At 39.6% G+C, this 21,415-nt stretch overlaps 1 protein-coding gene across 1 annotated transcript in view; it reads left to right on the top strand.

Annotated features, from left to right (window-relative positions):
• Positions 1–21,415, top strand: part of LOC126457232 (chromodomain-helicase-DNA-binding protein 7-like) — a 311,277-nt gene that overhangs the window by 127,938 nt on the left and 161,924 nt on the right. The window contains exons 15-21 of the mRNA XM_050093361.1: positions 3,027–3,269; positions 8,657–8,813; positions 8,902–9,118; positions 11,759–11,954; positions 12,038–12,254; positions 17,686–17,927; positions 18,008–18,149. Coding sequence (XP_049949318.1) covers positions 3,027–3,269; positions 8,657–8,813; positions 8,902–9,118; positions 11,759–11,954; positions 12,038–12,254; positions 17,686–17,927; positions 18,008–18,149 — 1,414 coding nt within the window. The remainder of the gene's footprint in view (positions 1–3,026; positions 3,270–8,656; positions 8,814–8,901; positions 9,119–11,758; positions 11,955–12,037; positions 12,255–17,685; positions 17,928–18,007; positions 18,150–21,415) is intronic.

The following is a 21,415-nucleotide window of genomic DNA, read 5'->3' as shown; positions in this document are numbered from 1 at the left end:
CTGCTCTTGTACAAGCTTGGTGACCTGATGTTGTCAGTACGGAAGAGTGGACATAGGCATACAACATCTGTGTTGATAAAAAACTAGTTGCCAGTTCTGCTTATGAGCACAGAACAGAATGATAAAGCATTACGGTCAGTGTGTGAGGAAGATCATTAAGATATGACATAATCACCACACACTAAAGTTAAACTTGCAGTTGCTGTTCTCAAGAGATTTGTTGCCATTTCTGTCTCCATGGCAATTTTTTGGCTATTGTGGATGTGGTATCTTCAGTGTGCCATGAAATTTCGACAGGAGTCCAACAAACAAAAATTCATGTTCCCCCCCCCCCCCCCCCCCCTGAAATTAGTGTTTGTTGTTGTTGTGGTCTTCAGTCCAGAGACTGGTATGATGCAGCCCTCCGTGCTACTCTATCCTGTGCAAGCTGCTTCATCTCTATGTAATCACTGCAACCTACATCCTTCTAAATCTGCTTAGTGTATTCATTTCTTGGTGTCCCTCTAAGATTTTTGCACTCCACGCTGCCCTCCAATACTAAGCTGGTGATCCCTTGATACCTCAGAACATATACTACCAACTGATCCCTTCTAGTAAAGTTGTGCCACGAATTCCTCTTCTCCGCAATTCTCTTCAGTACCTCCTCATTAGTTCCGTGATCTACCCATCTAATCCTCAGCATTCTTCTGTAGCGCCACATTTCAAAAGCTTGTATTCTCTTATTGTCTAAACTATTTATCATCCATGTTTCACTTCCATATGTGGCTACACTCCATACAAATAATTTTAGAAAAGCCTTCCTGATACCTAAGTCTATACTCAATGTTAACAAATTTCTCTTCTTCAGAAACGCTTTTCTTGCCATATCCAGTCTACATTTCATATCCTCTCTACTTCGACCATCATGTTATTTTGCTTGTCAAATAGAACAACTCCTTTACTACTTTGTCTCATTTCATAATTTAATTCCCTCGGCATCACCTGATTTGATTAGACTACATTCCATTATACTTGTTTTGCATTTGTTGTTGATCATCTTATATCCTCCTTTCAAGACACTGTCCATAGAAATAACATTTGTAATGGATAAGAATTGTTGTAAACTAAAACATGTTCTGATTAAAACTTAGTGTGTTAAAAATCAGTACATTAAAGGGTTTCTTAACATTATAGTTTGCTGTATTACTTGACACATTAATTCAGAGGTTACAATATTATTTCACAATATGTATGTAATTGTATTGTTTAAAAAAAAACTTATGACAAGGATTTGACAAAATTTACATATACTTTTTCAATTGAACAAATGCCAGAAATACCCTTGTACATATATAATGTAGTTATCTTTACCTTTTCTTAGAGATCGTGAAAATAGAGCACCCTCATTCGTTGGTACCTATAACAAAAGAAAAATTGAAGTCGACAGGTGTGTGTGTGTGTGTTTATATATGCAGACAAAAACAGTAGCAAAATGTCTGCTTGTGTCTATGTATGTGCGGTTGGATATGGGTGTGTGTGCGAGTGTATACCTGTCCTTTTTTCCCCCTAAGGTAAGTCTTTCCGCTCCCGGGATTGGAATGACTCCTTACCCTCTCCCTTAAAACCCACATCCTTTAGTCTCTCCCTCTCCTTCCCTCTTTCCTGATGGAGCAACCGTTGGTTGCGAAAGCTTGAATTTTGTGTGTATGTTTGTGTTTGTTTGTGTGTCTATCGACCTGCCAGCACTTTCGTTGATAGACAAACAAAATTCAAGCTTTCGCAACCGGCGGTTGCTTCATCAGGAAAGAGGGAAAGATGAAAGGATGTGAGTTTTAAGGGAGAGGGTAAGGAGCCATTCCAATCCCGGGAGCGGAAAGACTTACCTTAGGGGGGGAAAAAGGACGTGTATACACTCGGGCTCGCGCGCGCACACATATCCATCCGCACATACACAGTCACAAGCAGACGTTTGTAAACGCAAAGAGTTTGGGCAGAGATGTCAGTCTAGGCGGAAGTACAGAGGCAAAGATGTTGAAAGACAAGTGAGGTATGAGCGGCGGCAACTTGAAATTAGCGGAGGTTGAGGCCTGGCGGATAACGAGAAGAGAGGATATACTGGAGGGCAAGTTCCCATCTCCGGAGTTCTGACAGGTTGGTGTTAGTGGGAAGTATCCAGATAACCCGGACAGAGTAACACTGTGCCAAGATGTGCTGGCCGTGCACCAAGGCTTGTTTAGCCACAGGGTGATCCTCATTACCAACAAACACTCTCTGCCTGTGTCCATTCATGCGAATGGACAGTTTGTTGCTGGTCATTCCCATGAAGAAAGCTTCACAGTGTAGGCAGGTCAGTTGGTAAATCACGTGGGTGCTTTCACACGTGGCTCTGCCTTTGATCGTGTACACCTTCCGGGTTACAGGACTGGAGTAGGTGGTGGTGGGAGGGTGCATGGGGCAGGTTTTACACTGGGGGTGGTTACAAGGGTAGGAGCCAGAGGGTAGGGAAGGTGGTTTGGGGATTTCATAGGGATGAACTAAGAGGTTACGAAGGTTAGGTGGATGGTGGAAAGACACTCATGGTGGAGTGGGGTGGATTTCATGAAGGATGGATCTCATTTCAGGGCAGGATTTGAGGAAGTCGTATCTCTGCTGGAGAGCCACATTCAGAGTCTGATCCAGTCCCAGACTGGAATGTGTTTGTGTGTCTATCAACCTGCCAGCACTTTCGTTTTATATATTTATAACTTATGTAAACTGAATTGGCTATTTTTTCGTCCCTTAAAATTTAGTTAAGTGAGAGTGAATGAGAGTGTACCTTATTTGTGTAGTAAAATTGCAATGTAAATAATGAAACTGCCATATTGTAAAAATCTCACAATGTAAAGAGTTGGATGAAAATCGTCAGATTTGATTTTTTTTGTTTTTTATATTTTTATATGTCATCAGTTTAAGATTTAAGTTACTATAAGTTACTTAGAAAATCCTCCAAGTGTTACATGTTTTGTGCTTATATCAATCAACTCTTCTCATTTTTTCTAATTATACAGGAACATAGAGTTCTTTTGTCTGGTACACCTCTTCAGAACAATGTAAATGAGCTCTTCTCACTGCTCAACTTTCTTGAACCTACCCAATTTTCAAGCAGCGAAGCATTCCTGCAGGAGTTTGGTGCTTTGAAGACTGAAACTGAAGTCCAGAAACTTCAGGTTATTTTGAAGCCTATGATGCTTAGAAGATTGAAAGAAGATGTTGAAAAATCAATTGCACCGAAGGAGGAAACTGTTGTTGAGGTGAAATAAAGTTAATGTTGTGTAACTTAGTAGAAAATTAGGATGTTATTTTGTCATGATATGCATTGCAATTAGGTTCCTGTACATAAATATATCTGTAACTTCTTCACGGATGGATCACTTAGGACCATGCATAATCAACATTTGTTGGCCTTCCTTTTTGCCCAGTATTCCTTCATATGCAACGAATGGGCTAGTTGTCATTGTGCAGACCATGTATGTCGGTTAGTTTTTCTTTCTTCTCCCTCAAAACCTCGTGTGTGTGTGTGTGTGTGTGTGTGTGTGTGTGTGTGTGCGAGAGAGAGATTTTTCTGATTTCATTTTTGTCATGTAGATTTAGAGACCCTAATTCTCTCAAGTCTCTTTCTGTCTGTTTGTACCAGTTTGGTCTTGTAGATTTGTTCTTTAAAAATGTATGGATTTTGTGTGTTAACCTGTTTGAGTCCATTCTTTTTAAATGGCCCATGAATTGGATTCTTCTCATGCGCATTGTTTCTGTTGTTTTGGAGATACTTTTATATATTTCTGCATTGGGTTTTGGATAATTCACACCATCTTTAGTTCTTGGTCCTAGGATTTTCCTCATTATTTTACGTTCTTTCACTTCTAATTCTCCTTTGTGTGTTCTGTGTTAAAAGATTTAGTATCTCAGACGCATAGAGAGCTTCGGGTTTAATTACTGTTGTGTAGTGTCATATTTTGCAGTTTTTGTTAACTGAAATGCCTTCTCCGTTTTTTTGGATTCTTGATCTGACAGATTTCTTTTCATTACAATTTTCTGCAATCCATTCACCTAAATATTTAAATTCTTTTACTCGAGAGATGGTTATTACCAATTTTGAGGTCAGAAGGTGCATCTTTAATGTCAGTTATAAATTTTGTTTTTTCAAATGAAATTTCTAATCCATTTTTGCTGCCTGCTCTTGTAATAATTCTAGCTGTTTCTGTGCATCGGTAATGTCTTGGGCGATCAGTGCCATGTAATCAGCAAATGCTAAACAGTCTAATTCTATGCCGATGTATGTTTGCTATCTTCAAATCTGTGGGAATTTTTTCAGTTTTCCATATTTCATCTACAATTTCTTTGAGTTTTGCAATAAGATTTTCTCTTGCATTTTCCATAATTCTGTGGTGATTAGGTCTGTTATTTGTCAGTGACTGAATTATCTCTTTAATCTCCTGTAAAGTTGGTGGCTTTGAGTATGGGTTTCCTTGTTTGTGACTGAACTCAAATTTTTCTGCATGCTTTCCACAATTCAGTAATTTAGAAAAGTATTTTGTAAGAATTTCACAGTTTTCGGTGTTGGTATCGGTGATTTCTCCATGTTCATTTCTGAATTGGGAGTGATGGAGGAGAGAACTTTGTTAATTTTTGTTTGAAAACTATGTAGAAATTTCGGGAATTGTTTTTCGTGAAATCTTCTATGTCTCGCAATTTTTTTGTCTTTGTGTTGTTTACGGACTGTTTCGTATTGCTTTTGAGACTATTTTCCTGATACCTTTGAGGTCTTCCAGGGTATTTTGATTTTTGTTGCACAACCAATTTCGCCACTTCTGTTGTCTGAGATTTATTAGTTGGTCACACTCATCTGTCCACCATGGGTGTTTAAGCGTTCTTGTTTGCAGTGCTACAGTTTCAGCTGCTTTTAAAAGTCCTGCTTGCAGTTGTTGCCAATTTTGTGGTTTTAAATTTTGTGTTTCTTTTTGTAAATTGTTCATTACCATTTATCTTTTGTACATCATATTTACAGTGGGGAGATTTCTTAGTGAATTTTCTTTTCTCTGGACTGACATCTAGGGAGAATTTTTTTGGGTAATGGTCAGAATTTAGGTCTAGTCCATTAAGGACTTTTTAAGTATCATGATTTCTACTGTATTTATGCGGGAGGTTATTATATGATCCATCTGGTAGTCACCTTGTAATGGATTAGGTGAGATCAAAGTTTTGGGTTTCAAGGCTCTTTTTTTTTTGAAACTTTTCGATTCAAAAAATAGGTCATGGTTTTTCAGATTTTGATGAGTCTCATGCCATTCTGCTTGGTCTGTGTACGTCCTGATCATTTACTTACCCAATATCGATATTTCTTTTCTTTACTAATGTGTGCATTGAAATCGCCCATAACGATTTTGAAATGGTTATTTGGGATTTTTTGGAGAATATTATCTAATTGGTTCCAGACTACTACTACTTCTACTTTGTTTTTGTTAGTGATGTTAGTTGGTGCATGCCCATTGATTAGAGTGCGTATCTTATTAGCTGATTTTATTGTCATCGTGGAGAGCCAACCCAAGTAAGATTTGAAAGTCATGACTGAATCAAGTATTGATTTATCTACTATAAATCCAGTTCGAAATTGTGGACAATTTGCCATGGCTTGCTTTCCAGGATTTTCTTTGTATTACCTGTGTCCTTCTGAATCAAAAGAATTTTCACCTGTATACAGTGATTCCTGAAATGCGATATTTTTGATTTTATGTTCTCTGGATTTGTCCAGGATGTTTTTTAGTTTTCTCATTTTTTAAGAGAGAATTTACATTAAATGTCATTAGCCAAATTCTCGATTTTGGTTTGTTTTTGTTATTGCGGGGTTTTAAGGCACTTCGATTTACCTCCATGATGCACACTTCTGTGGTCTCCCCAGAATCCGAATAGACCGCTTGCGGTTTTTCAACCGTACTATTTGACCCACTGGGGTAATTTTTCTTTGAAGGTGCTGTACCCATGTTGATTTTTTGGACTTAGTTTGTGACTGAAATTGAGATTTCAGTCTGGTTAAGCTCAGAGTTCCACTCCTGAGTTTGATAGATCAGCCGCCACTAACATGTGGAACAGACACTGTAGGGCTACTGCCACCAATCTGTGGAATCGTCGTGCCCTTTGTCCAAATAACCTGGGACGACAGGTGTTATAATATCCCAAAAAGCATGGTTGCCTCTTCCATCAGTTCCGCCGTATCGATGATCTTCATCTTCGTCTTCACTGCCTTTGAGGTCTTCACCTTATCCCTGGCAAGGGGCCCTCACAAGGTACTATCACCCGGGCCAGGTGAACCAAGGTTCTTTTACGAGGTGTTACTCGTCCCCCTCCTCCTTTTGCAACCAGGCTTGGGACTGGCTATGACGGAGTTGTAACGTCTTTTTATTAAACTTGTTTTCCTTTGTTGCAACCATCAATACTTCTATTATTGTTCAAAATATTCTTCGTGTCCAAGGATTTTGGTGATCAGTAGTATTCTGCCCTTACCCCCCCCCCCTTGTGCCTTTTCCTCCCCCCCCCCCCGCGTGCCCTTTCGTCCCCCCCCCCGCGTGCCCTTTCGTCCCCCCCCCCCGCGTGCCCTTTCGTCCCCCCCCCGCGTGCCCTTTCGTCCCCCCCCCCCCCGCGTGCCCTTTCGTCCCCCCCCCCGCGTGCCCTTTCGTCCCCCCCCCCGCGTGCCCTTTCGTCCCCCCCCCCGCGTGCCCTTTCGTCCCCCCCCCCGCGTGCCCTTTCGTCCCCCCCCCCCCGCGTGCCCTTTCGTCCCCCCCCGCGTGCCCTTTCGTCCCCCCCCCGCGTGCCCTTTCGTCCCCCCCCCCGCGTGCCCTTTCGTCCCCCCCCCCCCCGCGTGCCCTTTCGTCCCCCCCCCCCGCGTGCCCTTTCGTCCCCCCCCCCCGCGTGCCCTTTCGTCCCCCCCCCCGCGTGCCCTTTCGTCCCCCCCCCCGCGTGCCCTTTCGTCCCCCCCCCCCGCGTGCCCTTTCGTCCCCCCCCCCCGCGTGCCCTTTCGTCCCCCCCCCGCGTGCCCTTTGGTCCCCCCCCCCGCGTGCCCTTTGGTCCCCCCCCCCGCGTGCCCTTTCGTCCCCCCCCCCCGCGTGCCCTTTCGTCCCCCCCCCCCGCGTGCCCTTTCGTCCGCCCCCGCGTTCCCTTTCGTCCCCCCCCCCCGCGTGCCCTTTCGTCCCCCCCCCGCGTGCCCTTTCGTCCCCCCCCCCCCCCGCGTGCCCTTTCGTCCCCCCCCCCCCGCGTGCCCTTTCGTCCCCCCCCCCGCGTGCCCTATCGTCCCCCCCCCCGCGTTCCCTTTCGCCCCCCCCCCCGCGTGCCCTTTCTTCCCCCCCCCCCGCGTGCCCTTTCTTCCCCCCCCCCCCGCGTGCCCTTTCTTCCCCCCCCCCCGCGTGCCCTTTCTTCCCCCCCCCCCCGCGTGCCCTTTCTTCCCCCCCCCCCCGCGTGCCCTTTCGCCCCCCCCCGCGTGCCCTTTCTTCCCCCCCCCCCCGCGTTCCCTTTCTTCCCCCCCCCCCGCGTTCCCTTTCTTCCCCCCCCCCGCGTGCCCTTTCTTCCCCCCCCCGCGTGCCCTTTCTTCCCCCCCCCCGCGTGCCCTTTCTTCCCCCCCCCCCCGCGTGCCCTTTCTTCCCCCCCCCCGCGTGCCCTTTCTTCCCCCCCCCCCCCGCGTGCCCTTTCTTCCCCCCCCCCGCGTGCCCTTTCTTCCCCCCCCCCCCGCGTGCCCTTTCTTCACCCCCCCCGCGTGCCCTTTCGCCCCCCCCCTCGTGCCTCTCGTCCCCCCCCCTCGTGCCCTTTCGTCCCCCCCCCCCCCCTCGTACCCTTTCGTCCCCCCCCCCCCCCCCCCGCTCGTACCCGTTCCTGCCGCAACCCCACCCTCTTGCCCTTTCCTGCCGCAACCCCCCCGCGTCCGTCCCTGTTTTTGGCTGTTTTTCCTTCCGTTGGTTGGGCTGAACATCTAATCGTATTTAACTCCTTCCCTTTGTGTTTGTGTTCTACAGTCCTGCCATGGTTGTGTATGAGCTGAGTTGTTTTTGTGCCCTGAAACAAAATGAAGGAAGCAAAGACGCCCCCCCCCCCCCCCCCCAACCTCCGCCTCGCGCCCTTAAGTCTGTGTGTTGTAAAATGCATGTCAGTAAAATTATGGATATAAATTTCAGCTTCATTCGGAATTTCATTGTACTGAATGTCACAAGTCATTTTTGTGTTGCAAATTGTCCTGGTCATTGTCCTTTTGAACCAGTTTAACTGAGCACTTGCTTCTGTAACTGTAATAAATGAAACACCTGTTTTTTCAGTTACCCAAGCCTCAGAATAATTTTTAATGTTGGAATCACTTATTGGGGTTTTCAGTCTCACATAATATAAAATTTTAATCATTTCGTTTATCACAAATAATTAATAAATATATGTTTCTCTACTCTGTAATTTGGTTTGCAGCTTTGCTAAATTCAAGATAGTATTGTGTGTTTTATTATGTGGAATTTTGTTCTCCAGATATGTAAGCTGTGCATAACTTTCTCGCCACTTTCTATAATTTGAAAAAGTTTTCAACAACTTTTGTGTCACTTTCTCTAATCTGCAAAAGTTTTCTTTTAGTAGAGGGCATTTAAATATATATACTTACCAATCCATGTTGTTCCAGGTTGAACTGACAAATATTCAGAAGAAGTACTATCGTGGTATACTAGAGAGAAATTTTTCTTTCCTTTCAAAAGGAACTACATCAGCCAATGTTCCCAACCTTATGAATACTATGATGGAGCTACGAAAATGCTGCATTCATCCATATTTACTTAATGGTAACTTTGAAAATTTTCATTGATTCTGTTTCATTATCCTTGTGGATGTTCATGTGATATTAATACCACACTCTGACAAAAACTTTAGGAGCTGAAGAACAGATTCAGTTCGACTATCGTCAGTCGAAGCAGCTGAATACAGATGATCCTGATGGCTACTTTCAAGCACTGATTAATTCATCAGGAAAAATGGTTTTAATTGACAAGCTGTTGCCCAAACTGAAAGCAAATGGCCACAGGGTTCTGATATTTAGCCAAATGGTTAGGTGCTTGGATATTCTTGAAGATTATTTAGTTTACAGAAAGTAAGTACATGTATTCCAAACTGATATTTAAAGTAAACACTGCAGATTCATAAAATAAGTCATCTTTATGATTGAATGTATCTGCCGTGGTGTGTGTCATGTTATTGGAAAATTCAGTAAAAGACAATATAGTGGACTATTGATAAGTGTATATGAGTATTTATCAAGCAGTATTTATAAAAACATACTGTGTTGAGGTTAATTAAAATCTACCTACATTTATGACACATGTAAATCACTTAAGCCTTTGGGAAACTGTTACACCTTTTCGCCTGGTTTATTTGATGTGCACATATTTCATTTTGTAATTTATAGTATTGAACAAATGTCAGTTACACATTATAAAGACATTTGGAATCTGATTCTTACATTAAATTAGATAGTGGTTATAATACTATTGTTAGAAGTTCCCATGACAGCTACTGAAATCAGTTAGAGTGTAATGGCTAATGTGCTGTTATGAATGAAAGTTACCCTTTATTTATATGAAGAAATGGAATGTGAAAGTGTGACGGTGAAATAGGTTTCTGAGTAGGAAGAGGGATGTAGCTGAATTAGACTGGGAAATATGAAATAAGGAAGGGAAAGGTTGAAAGAATTAAAGAGAGAGGGTGTGAAAATTGCCCATTTGCTGACAGGGAAAAGATGAAGGTAGGTGAGATTACTCAAATTGGATTGTATAGGCACAGGCTTAGCAGTGAGCACCATGAGATCTAAACGTGATGTGTATAAAATTCATTGCCTGATGACTTTACTAGTGGCTCTCTGCATACGTCATTAATCTCGAGTAGGTCATCCAATGTTGCTCAACTATTGATTTATCCTTGGCTTATAAGCATTCAGACAGCAATAAGAGCGATGTCTGGATATCATGTATTACATAGCTTTTTCTGTCCTTACCTTCCTCACACTTAAAGGTATGAATTGTTATAAGAACTGTCACCAAGGGGCCCAGCTAACAGAGAATATGCGGTTTCAACAGTAAGGTACTTTTGTACAATTTTTACATATCAGCATGCCCGTAAAGTATCAAATACATGCATCAAATTCGTTGAAATTGCTTTATGCATTCCAGAGTGATGCTGTCTCAGTAATGTTTTCAATCTTATTTATGTTCCTGATGAGCACTCCATGCTTCAGATATTCGATCAGTATTTACCTTTACCCATTCCATTATTTGTGAGCTACCGAGGAGTTGCCATAGTATATTTAAAGTACTGCTGTGTAAGGTGGCACAATGGTAAGGCAATGATCTCGTATTCAGGAGAGTGGCGGTTGAAATCCCCATCCTGTTACATGAGGAAAAGTCTACGATGGTTCCTTTGAAGGGGCACAGTCGATGTCCTTCGCGCATCAGAGGTTGCGCTCTATCTCTGTGATGAACTTGTCAAGCAGATATCAAATTCAAGCCTGCCTGCCTTTTGATGAAAACTAGAGCAGTGGCAACAAAATAGAGAAACATGAACACATTTAGTAACATTGCACACAGCACAATTTGAGATGTAGCAATTACCGATTTCCTCAATTAGTTTAGCAGTAATAATTGTTTTGCATATTGTACAATTGAATCATTTAGCTTCCATTGTGAATTTGATATAAAGAATGCTAAATTCTGATATAGCCATGTAACATCACAAAATAACAAACATTAATTTGTACTCATAACATTGCCCACGAGAAATGTGAAAGAAATTATTTCATGAAATGTACTCTTGTTGAGAAATGTAATTAAATTTAAAATAAAAATATTTTATGGAAAATATTGACTTTTTATGCTGAAAAGTAGTAAGGATTAGTAACCTTCAGTTACCTGAACATTTTAAATGGTCCTTATTTTGAAATGAAGAAAACTGTTACTTAGCTCTCACTTATAAAACAGTTAGCAGTATGGTTCGCCTTAAATAAAAATTGTTCTCATTTATTCATTATACTCAAAAGTTGTGTGTAGCATTAAACAATTTCAAAAGTAGTTCTCATTCAGAAGAACTTAAAAACACTATTACTTCCTTTTTACGGGTTTGCTGTTAGTGGGAGCTATATTTTTTTCTCGTCATTAGGAGCTGTGCAAGCTGTATTCTGTAATCAGATCATGGTGCCAATATAAATTTTAAAGGTCATAATTACTGGAATGTTATTTCTAAGTTATTACAGTTTTGAAATGTGAGATTCTTTTGCATTAAACATTAGTATATCAGTTACAAGCATACATCTTTGTGTGATGAATGTAAGAGCATTTCCAGCTTAATTTTTTTAGTTGTAAATTAAGTTAAAAAACAGTACTTTTGGCAGTCTACTCTGATATAGAAATTTTGTGATATTTGACTACCATGTTCAGGAATGCTCTGAAATCTATTTTTATACTGATACTTTTCCTCCTATTTCATTGGAAACGGTTGACTTTCTTGCGTTATAGTCCTCCAGATCTTGAACAGACCAATGGTTTGATTAGGACTCAAAATAACTCTTCTGATTCATGGTTTTTAACTATTCTCAATACACAAATAACTTTTAAATCTGAAAATCAGTCTTATCAAAATTAGGATTTTTTTTTACAGCACTGTTGGAACCAAGATAGCTCTCTTAACTTGTGTATTCTTTTGTAACATTTGATAATATTCCATGCTTTCTTAACTACTGCAGATATCCATTTGAGAGGATTGATGGACGTATTCGAGGGAATCTCAGGCAAGCTGCCATTGACAGATTCAGTAAACCAGACTCAGATCGTTTTGTATTCCTACTGTGCACAAAAGCTGGTGGGCTTGGAATTAATCTGACTGCAGCAGACACTGTAATTATTTATGACAGTGACTGGAATCCCCAGAATGATTTACAGGTATTCAATAGTACAGCATGTGCTCCATATTAAAATTTGCTGTTGTACTGTTGTTAAATAAATATATTGATTCGTAATTCTAGGCACAAGCAAGATGTCACCGAATTGGCCAACAAAAAATGGTTAAAGTTTATCGTCTGCTTTGTCGAAACACATATGAACGGGAGATGTTTGACAAAGCTTCATTGAAGTTGGGCCTTGATAAAGCAGTTCTTCAGAGTATGAATACAGCTCAAGGAGGTAAAGATCAAACAAACAAACAGCTGTCAAAAAAGGAAATTGAAGATCTTTTGAAAAAAGGTAAGATATGTAGACCACTGTCAGCTGTATTGTACGTGATGAAATCAGTGTAATGTTAGGCTTAATTAAATCCATGACATATGCTGCAGGAAATTTTGCTTGTACCCACCTTTCATCTGCTATCATTGTATTACCTTTGATCTCATTACTTTCCTGTGTTTCCTAAACTAAACTTGTTTAACTTTGATGAAGATGCTACCTCGAAGTATTATATTTTAAAAAATGATGCTTTTTTAAAAATAAAGAAATGAATATCTATATAATAGAAGGAAACATTCCACGTGGGAAATCGCTGGCAGGTCGATAGACACACAAACATGGTCTGTATGTGTGGATGGATATGTGCGTGTATGCGAGTGTATACCTGTCCTTTTTTCCCCCTAAGGTAAGTCTTTCCGCTCCCGGGATTGGAATGACTCCTTACCCTCTCCCTTAAAACCCACTTCCTTTCGTCTTCCCCCTCCTTCCCTCTTTCCTGATGAGGCAACAGTTTGTTGCGAAAGCTTGAATTTTGTGTGTATGTTTGTATTTGTTTGTGTGTCTATCGACCTGCCAGCGCTTTCGTTCGAAATGAATATCTAGCTGTATCTGAGCATTAGAGTTGAAATTAAAATGAGGAGTATTTGGTTTTCAGTATTGGTCCTCTCCTTTATGGATTTTCAAAGACAAAAACTGTGTAATACACATGGAAAATGGAACTACTTCCTCGTTTATTTCCCTGATTACTGCACAGCTCCACTTTCTGATATTTGCAATATTCATATCCACATGAGAAGTGATTCAATGATTTCATATTCTTTTGTTATTCACGCATTAAAATAATTCTTTCATTCCTAATTATTGTTGAATTTTTATTACTTATCAAAATAACTAGGGCTGTAGTAGTCTGAAATCCTCCTTGGCATTCTGTAAAGTGTTAGTAGCATCTGCACCTGTACCTGCCATGCCATAGAAATTTGTGCTGTCACATTCTGCTGCATGCCACCCAGGAAGTACCCCAAAAAACTTGAAACATATATAGGATATCATTTCCTTCTTTGGACTCCTCTTGTCCCATTTACTTATTATTAAAATTATAGTAAAGTTAGTTGTTCATTTATTGCACTTCTAATGTGTAAAAGAAAATTTCCGAATTTAATTCAGCTGAATTGTGTATCCTCACAACTGTTGACTTCCTCTCCTAAAGAGTGTTAATACTTAGAACTTCTATTTCAGATTGATGGAGTAACTCTTGAAGTCAGTACTGTCAAGTTTTTCTAAGCTTGTATAAATTCTCAGGCTGGCACGAATTTTGCAATTATAATTCCTCTAACTTTCTAAATTAACTGTTGTTACCTACTACCTTTCATCTTCTTTCCGCTCGTAAGCTGTTTCTAAATACTCCTCTTCTGACACTGCTGTTATAATAAGAATCTTCTTGCAATACAATTTATACTTGGCTGTACTCTTCTAATAACTCTGGCACATATCTGTTTGCTTAGTAATAAATCAGTTTCCCTGTAGTTCAGTATAAATTTCATTCTTATACAATTAATAAAAACAGGATACAACTTACTTAAGTTAGCATGGATGTATCATGACACTCCATGAATGTTGATTCATTTGTAATTCATTTTGTAATAATTGATCCCCAACTTTGAGATCATTTTATGGTTCCATTACATGATGGACATTGGTGTGTAACACATATCTTTGTAATTAGCAAAAATGGGCTTGTCAAAGGGTATCCACTTTGTGCCTCAAACCCAGTGTTGGTGCAATTCCAATTGTGGAGCAAATCTTCAGAAATGGGTCCCACAAACAGTATCCATTGTGTGTCTCACTCACCTTATGGTGTTTTTAGTCCACTAGTGTACAAGCAGTGTTAACAATGTTGTGATTAGAAAGCTGTGGAAGGAGTGCATAATGAATAACAGTTGATTGACAACCAATTTAAATCCATTGGGTAATCCATAAATGAGTGCACATGTATCCAATTGCACTTTTAAAATAGTTTCATTGGCACAGCACTTTTCATTACACACATAATCAAGATTGGTTACTCATACACATGGGATTATTGTCATGATGCTTTATAGGCACCACATAATTGTGTGGTGCATTTCGAACTGAATGTTCGATTGCCAGACACCACCTACTATGTTTTGTGATAGTAATGCATATAATAACACTCTCAATATATAAAGTACATTCTATAGTAAACCAATACAGCACACATTAGCAAAACATACAGCCAGTGATTACAAATACAGTTTTCACACTTGCCATGTAGCCAACCTCCCAAAAATACTAACAACAATGCTTGTCAATGCCTGACTGGTGCTGGTGCACATTTAAAAATGTAAGTAAACTACATCAGAAAATCATGTGTACTTTCTCATTGAATATTTTAATACTGCATTTTCTTAAAGAAGTGAAATAGGTGATAATATTTAAGTGAAAGAGTATATTATTTATTTATTATTTTTGAGACTGTGAACTTTGAAGACCCATTGATACCAAACCTTATCCTTAAGGAAATTATCCTCTACACAAAGCATCCTGAGTTTATTTGCTGGCTGTTGCATTCCAGTTACAGTGGAACTTTGATTTTACGTTCTCAGTTTTATGTTTTTGCAATTATCTGCCATAAATTCGTAGCCCTTGTGGAAAACCCATAAGATCAATGTTAAAAATTCCCCTATTTTACTTTACAGCCTAGCAAGGCTTATCTTGATTCTATGTTATTAATCAATGTCTCGCTTGACTTCGTCTCATTTTTTTCCTGTTTACATGTGATGTGACTGAAAAACTGACAGTTGGCACGAAAGACAGATGGTTCGCACCATGGATGGTAGGGGAGTTAAGGGAATATTTTAGGCTGTTGCGAACAGGGGAGATAAAGAGAGAGGAAATGCTTACATTGTCAATACAACTTCCAACATTTGGCTTCACTGCACAATTATGATAGAACTGTTGGATTGCGGAAGCAATGGAAAAACAGGGCAGTCCATGCAAAGTGTTGCAGACCAAGCCAAACTGTGACAAATGGCCCAGCCACCACTTTTTCTTGTGCTGCTTGTAACTCAATTGCAACTTTTTGCATGTGTTTTCGATGTGCTGTATTCAGGAACAATGTCGATCATCAACCCTTTAAATTAAAAAACCAAGTCTTGAAGAATATGCTCAGTTGGAATAAAGGAAATGTCTTGTCATTTCTGGCTAATGAGCTCTTATTGGTTAGCAGCTTGTTTAGTCATCCAACAGCCAGTGCAACTACCACACCATGTTAATGCATGTAAAATGAACTCTCCTGCTGGATGTGTGAAGAGGGGGAATGGCCCTTCAATGACAGGCATGCAGGTAGGGGTGAAAGCATTTTGTGAAGTGCCGAAAATATACTTTTTGTGCAGATCATATGCTAGTGCAGAGATGTCTCACGGAAGTAGGTACAAAGATTTTGTGATTGCATATTTTAAAAACTTTAATGTTTAAATCTGACATATATTTTCAACAACTACATGCACTACTCATATATATTTGCACAGTGTGCAGTAGATTGTAAAAATTGGCAGCAGTGATAGAAGGGATGAACCGAAACTGTACTGGCCTGAGCTTTCTTTTAAATTTATATTTTTCACAATGTACAGAACGTCACTGAGCCTACTTCTAATAAGTGTGCAACGTCAGCTGGGGAATTACTCATTTTTTTCACGTCTGTTTCTCTCATCGAGCCTTAAATAACACTTCATAAGCTACAGAAGCAAAACGCACACCCCACATGTAAGATACCAACGACGTTCACTGTACTTTCAGTTTAATTCACTGTATTCATCAGTTTTTGCTTTTTTCTTGGTGAACTCAAACAAAAAGTCTCTCAACAATGTGTATTTTCAAACAGTGGAAAATCCAGGGTGGAATGTAACAATATTATGAGAAGGAAAATCGCTACTCACCATATAGCGGAGATGCTGAGTCACAGATGGGTACAACGAGAAAATTTTCACACTTACATCTTTCTGCCAATGGCCTTTGTCAACACACACACACACACACACACACACACACACACACACACACACACACACACACACGACTCAGTGTATTTTGATGTATAATTTGTAGTTGTAGCATGTCAGAAAATAACTTGATTACCTTCTACCCAGATACTAGTTTGATTTTTGACAAGCTTTTGTTTGTTTTTACATATTTGTGATTTTTTTTAAGAACTGTTGATTCATTACTACAAATTATCATATAAACATGATGTACATTAATTTCCTTCACTTATACTAATTTTATAGAATATATTGGAGGATTAAGATCTTTAATCATATATGTTAATTACATATGTTTTGCTCATATTTTCGGGGTTTTAATGTTTTCCTCGGTTCTGCTTTTTCCTCAATTTTCCATTTTTTAAGCCTGGACTGCACTATAAAGTAAAATAGGAATTTCACTGTAGTTGCTTTGCCATACTAGTGGCAAATGTAGATCGTTGCCATTTTAATTATGGTGAAATGAATGAACACGATGAAAAGTGGAAATACAAGCTCTGCTCTGGTCTGTCAATTCTGTTTTGTTTTTATGCACTTATTTTAATTATGGTGAAATGAATGAACACGATGAAAAGTGGAAATACAAGCTCTGCTCTGGTCTGTCAATTCTGTTTTGTTTTTATGCACTTAAAGTATATAAACTGATGTTGTCGTCCTCTGTCTGAGGCCTGGTTTGATTCAGTTCTCCACACCTGTCTAGCTTCTGCAAGCCTCTTCAGTTCCAAACGACTCGTGTAGTACACAACCGTTTGTTCTTGCTTACTGCATTCATCTAATTCCAAAGTGTCAGTTCCTTGATACCTCAGAATGTGTCCTATGAACCGATTCTTTTTTTCAGTCCAGTCGTGCCATTAATTTCAGTTCAGTACTGCCTTATTAGTTATGCTATCTATCAGTCAAATCATCAGCTTTATTCTGTAGAACCACATTGCAAAAGCTTCTATTAACCTCTTGATGAATTGCTTATCATCCATGTTCCACATTTTTATCTCTTTTGGAAATGCTTTCCATGCTATAGTCAGTCTGCACCATTACACTGTTTTTCCCCTCCCATCTTATAAACTTTTTGAAGAGGCTATCCGTTCCGTTCAACTGCTGTTCCAAGGTCTTTGCTGTAAATTGCTGCACATTCATGGAGTGATGTTACCAGACTTCTCAGCAGGAATTTCTTAAAAGCAGGTGGATGATAACAAGGTTTTAATGTATTATTTATTTTTAGCACATTAGGAATTGTTGAATTCATACGTTTAAGTTTTTCCTTAATAGCAAAAAATATTTGTTGGTGGCTCAAAACCTAAACTTGTTTTGTAAAATTGTTGCACGTTTTAGAAATGTGTTACTGTGTCTTTGACTTCTAAAGAATAGTCACTCTAAATCTTGACAATTGTTGATAGGTGCTTATGGTGCCATTATGGATGAAGATAGCGCAGGAGACAAGTTTTGTGAAGAAGATATAGATCAAATTTTAGAACGCAGAACACAAATCATTACATTAGAATCTGAGAAAGGATCAACCTTCTCAAAAGCTAGTTTTGCCTCATCTGGAATACGGTCCGATATTGACATAGATGATCCTGATTTCTGGAAGAAATGGGCAAAGAAAGCAGAAATTGACACCTCGGAGAAAGAAGAAAAGGTATGTAAAATGCTTTGCCATGTCCTTACATTGACTTGCAGTTACGTTAAAATTTTACTATAAAAAAATTTTGCCTCCAGGATCAACTTGTCATATCTGAACCCAGACGCCGCACACAAATCAAGCGATATGGCCATGATGAGTCAGTTGTCGACATGTCTGAACTGGACAGTTCATCAGAAAGTGATGAAGATCCTGCCATTGGTGTTGGCAGAGGAAGAGGTAATTTTATGTTGTAGCTTAACAGTTCACTATTGAATTTAATTGGCTTTGAATAAATATATGAAAGATTGGATCATCAGCGAGAATGCTGGTATTGATAGTGCTGGGATTCTGAACCAATAGAAAAGTACATTGTATTGTCACGATATAACCATTTTGCCTCTTCTATGGGTTTTTGAGAATGTGGACGTGCAGCCACTCAAAACATTCTGTCTTAACACAGTGGAAAAACGAACAGCAATCAGTCGCGCAATCAGTCATTTTATTACAGCTGATCTAGATTTCAACTATTACACGGTCATTATCAGTGCATATAACAACAGGTGACATTGGTGCTTAGTAAACAATATTGGTTGATTTAGAAGATACAGGAGTCCAGCATGAGTTAATGCAGGGTGTATACGACCCGGGACACCCAGGAATTTTTTCATCCGGGAAAAAACTGGGAATTTTTCGCAATTCCGGGAATTTTTCATTGTTTTAGCATTCAGTTACATTTTTGTAATTTTGACTGCAGAATTGATTCTCTAGCAAAGAATGTTATTGTATTCTGCTACTGGAGAATGATACTGCAGCAATAAAATATAAATGAGAGGGGAAAAAAATAAAACTGTAGTGGCAAAGGAAATGTGCAATTTACAACAACAAAACACCGTGCACGCACAAGCGTCTGCAAATAGCAAAAATATGTCAAAGGCCGTAGGGCGCAGACTGTAATTCTTCGTAACAATAAACTGCTTGCTATGAGTATGACGTCACAACTGTTTACGTTAGGTTCGTTTGACCAATTCCCAGCGGTCTCTTGCGTATGCGCATTTGACTCACGTATAAGCAGAACCTTCTCCCGCTACTTGAAGTTTGGCTGTCAGCTGTATCAGTAGTAGCAGCAAGCAGCCAGATGCAAACGAGAAAAATTTTTCTCCCGCACCCTAGCGGCCAGATTCACGCTTGCACAGAGTTGTCTGAGTTGTAGTGGGGAGGGAGTTAACCTCCACGTGACCCGTGTTTACGTTAAGTGATTTCGCTGCTTCTCTTCGTGTACAGCTCCCACGTCAAATGAAAACAAAACGGATTTCTGTGGCCGGGAGCTATCAAGTTAATTAAAATACATTCACATAATTACGGAGGGCAAAAATATATTATTAATTTCAGTTTTCTGATTTTATTGTATTTCCAAGTTAGTAGCAGTCAAGCATGAATCGCCTTGCAGAACAGTGAAGTTATTTTTGAGAGTTTGCTAAAGAAATTTGGCTCTATTAATCTTTCCACTGAGGCAATCATTTTATTTGAAACGAAGTGTTTCTTTCTGCAGTATTGCCTAGTTCCAAATGTTCTCTGAATTTCAAGTGCAATTTCAAGTGCACTTTATCATCTTCTGCCATATATGGCATTATGCCATAATAAAGAACCAAAAATGAGATCGCAGAGTACTGGTACTCCAAGAAAATTTACATCCCAAAAACCACACTGAAAAGCTTAATATCAGATGGGACCTACTTCATTGTGAATCTGAAAAAAGCCAATTTGCACATCAAGCCGAATTATGCATTTTAGTATTGCTTACGAAATTCTGATGCTCTTTGGAGTATCCTCTGATGCCCTGTTTCTTTTATGATGTAATGTCAGCTCTGTTAGTGCTTTATACACACGAACATGCGGGCTTCCTACACCACTACAGTTGCACACGCACAATAATGCTTGTTTTCTGGCGGTCTCTGGCAACTGGTAAATTGAACCTATTTCTAACAGTCTCCGGATGGTATTGCGAACGGTGTTCAGAAAAGCGTTACTTTCAAAGTAAAGTTCTTTTTACACAAGATGAATTATGTTACGTGTGAGAAAGTGGGATGGATATCTGAATCACAGAGCATTCGAAACTGAACAGTTTGAGGACCACTTACAAAAATTTCGAACCGAGACATTTATGTCAGAATTTTAAATTTACTAGCACATTTGTGTGATGTATATTAAGTATAACACATGCAAAAAAAAAAAAAAAATCAGTATTACATGTGAAAGCTTAGCTTCTGTTGTAGCGTGTTAATCTTAGAGACCAAAATTACATGTGAAAGCTTAGCTTTTCTTGTAGATACACAGTACTGTGTACATTAATGTAAACCATTAACTTTTCCTCCTGCGTGTTCGCGCTATGTAACCAGTGATCTTGCTATTGGCTGACTATAACACGTGTCCTATGCTCTGAATAGCTGCTATCATTGGCTGGCGAGATCTCGTGGCTTGAGATATGACTCGCTTACAAAAGGACATCGCAACCTCGGTTTCAACGCTCCGGAAACTAACGTGCTGTGTTTGGTGCAACTTGTATTTATACTTTCGTAATACGAAAATATGCAGCCTATATGTTGCTGCAAATCAAAGGTCTTTCCAAAACTTCTCTCCTTTTTTTTTAAATTAAAAGTCTCTCCAAAACTTCTCTGCCCCGTCTTTTTTTTTTTTTTTTTTTCCCCCCCCCCCCCCCCCGGGGAGTTCTATGCGATTGTATAAAACGTTAACCATTCAAAGGATTGATAAGTTTTACAGTTCCGAGGGAAAATCTATGGGAAACCTACTGTCACTTAGCACAGAAAAAGTGTATTTTCGCCCAGGAAAAAGCATATTTTTTAAATGGGAAATCCGGGAATAATCTGGGATTTTTTTTCCTTGTCCCCGTATACACCCTGTAATGTTATACTCATGTATGTTCTACATCAACCAATATGGCTTACTGAAGTGACACTTTGTACTACTGTCAGCTGTTGGTGTAAGCACTGAAAATAACTCTGTAAGTGCTGAAATCTGACTCTGCTGCAATTAAACACCGGATTTGATCATTGATTGTTGATATGTTCTTCATTGGCTATTCAACAACTTAACATTCAATTTTTGTTTTGTATTGTCTGTGTAACTCTTTCAACTAGGATGCATTCTCAGTGAAAGTCCATTTTTTACAAGTAGTAAAAATTGTACCTGATGAATGCTTGACATGTTGACACATACAACAGCACAGACATATGTACACAACCCACTGTTGTCATGAAAACACAATAGAATCAGAATTCATAACTGTTTGTGCGATTGTAAAATAGAAATTACATTTTTTGATTGGATGGTATCCTTACAGTTCATGTTATCATAAATCCTTATACCATTCAAGAACTAACAAAAATTATAAAACAAGAGATAAACATTTAGTTGTGTTGCGTATGTAGATGAATGTCTTTCTAGTTTTTGTACTATGATTGATGGTTTACATTGGCCTTCAATAT

The sequence above is a fragment of the Schistocerca serialis genome, chromosome 2 (genome assembly GCF_023864345.2).
Source record: "Schistocerca serialis cubense isolate TAMUIC-IGC-003099 chromosome 2, iqSchSeri2.2, whole genome shotgun sequence".
NCBI classification, from domain to species: Eukaryota; Metazoa; Arthropoda; class Insecta; order Orthoptera; family Acrididae; genus Schistocerca; species Schistocerca serialis.
The sequence above is the reverse complement of the archived record's forward strand: the minus strand, read 5'-3'. Positions and strand labels throughout refer to the sequence as shown.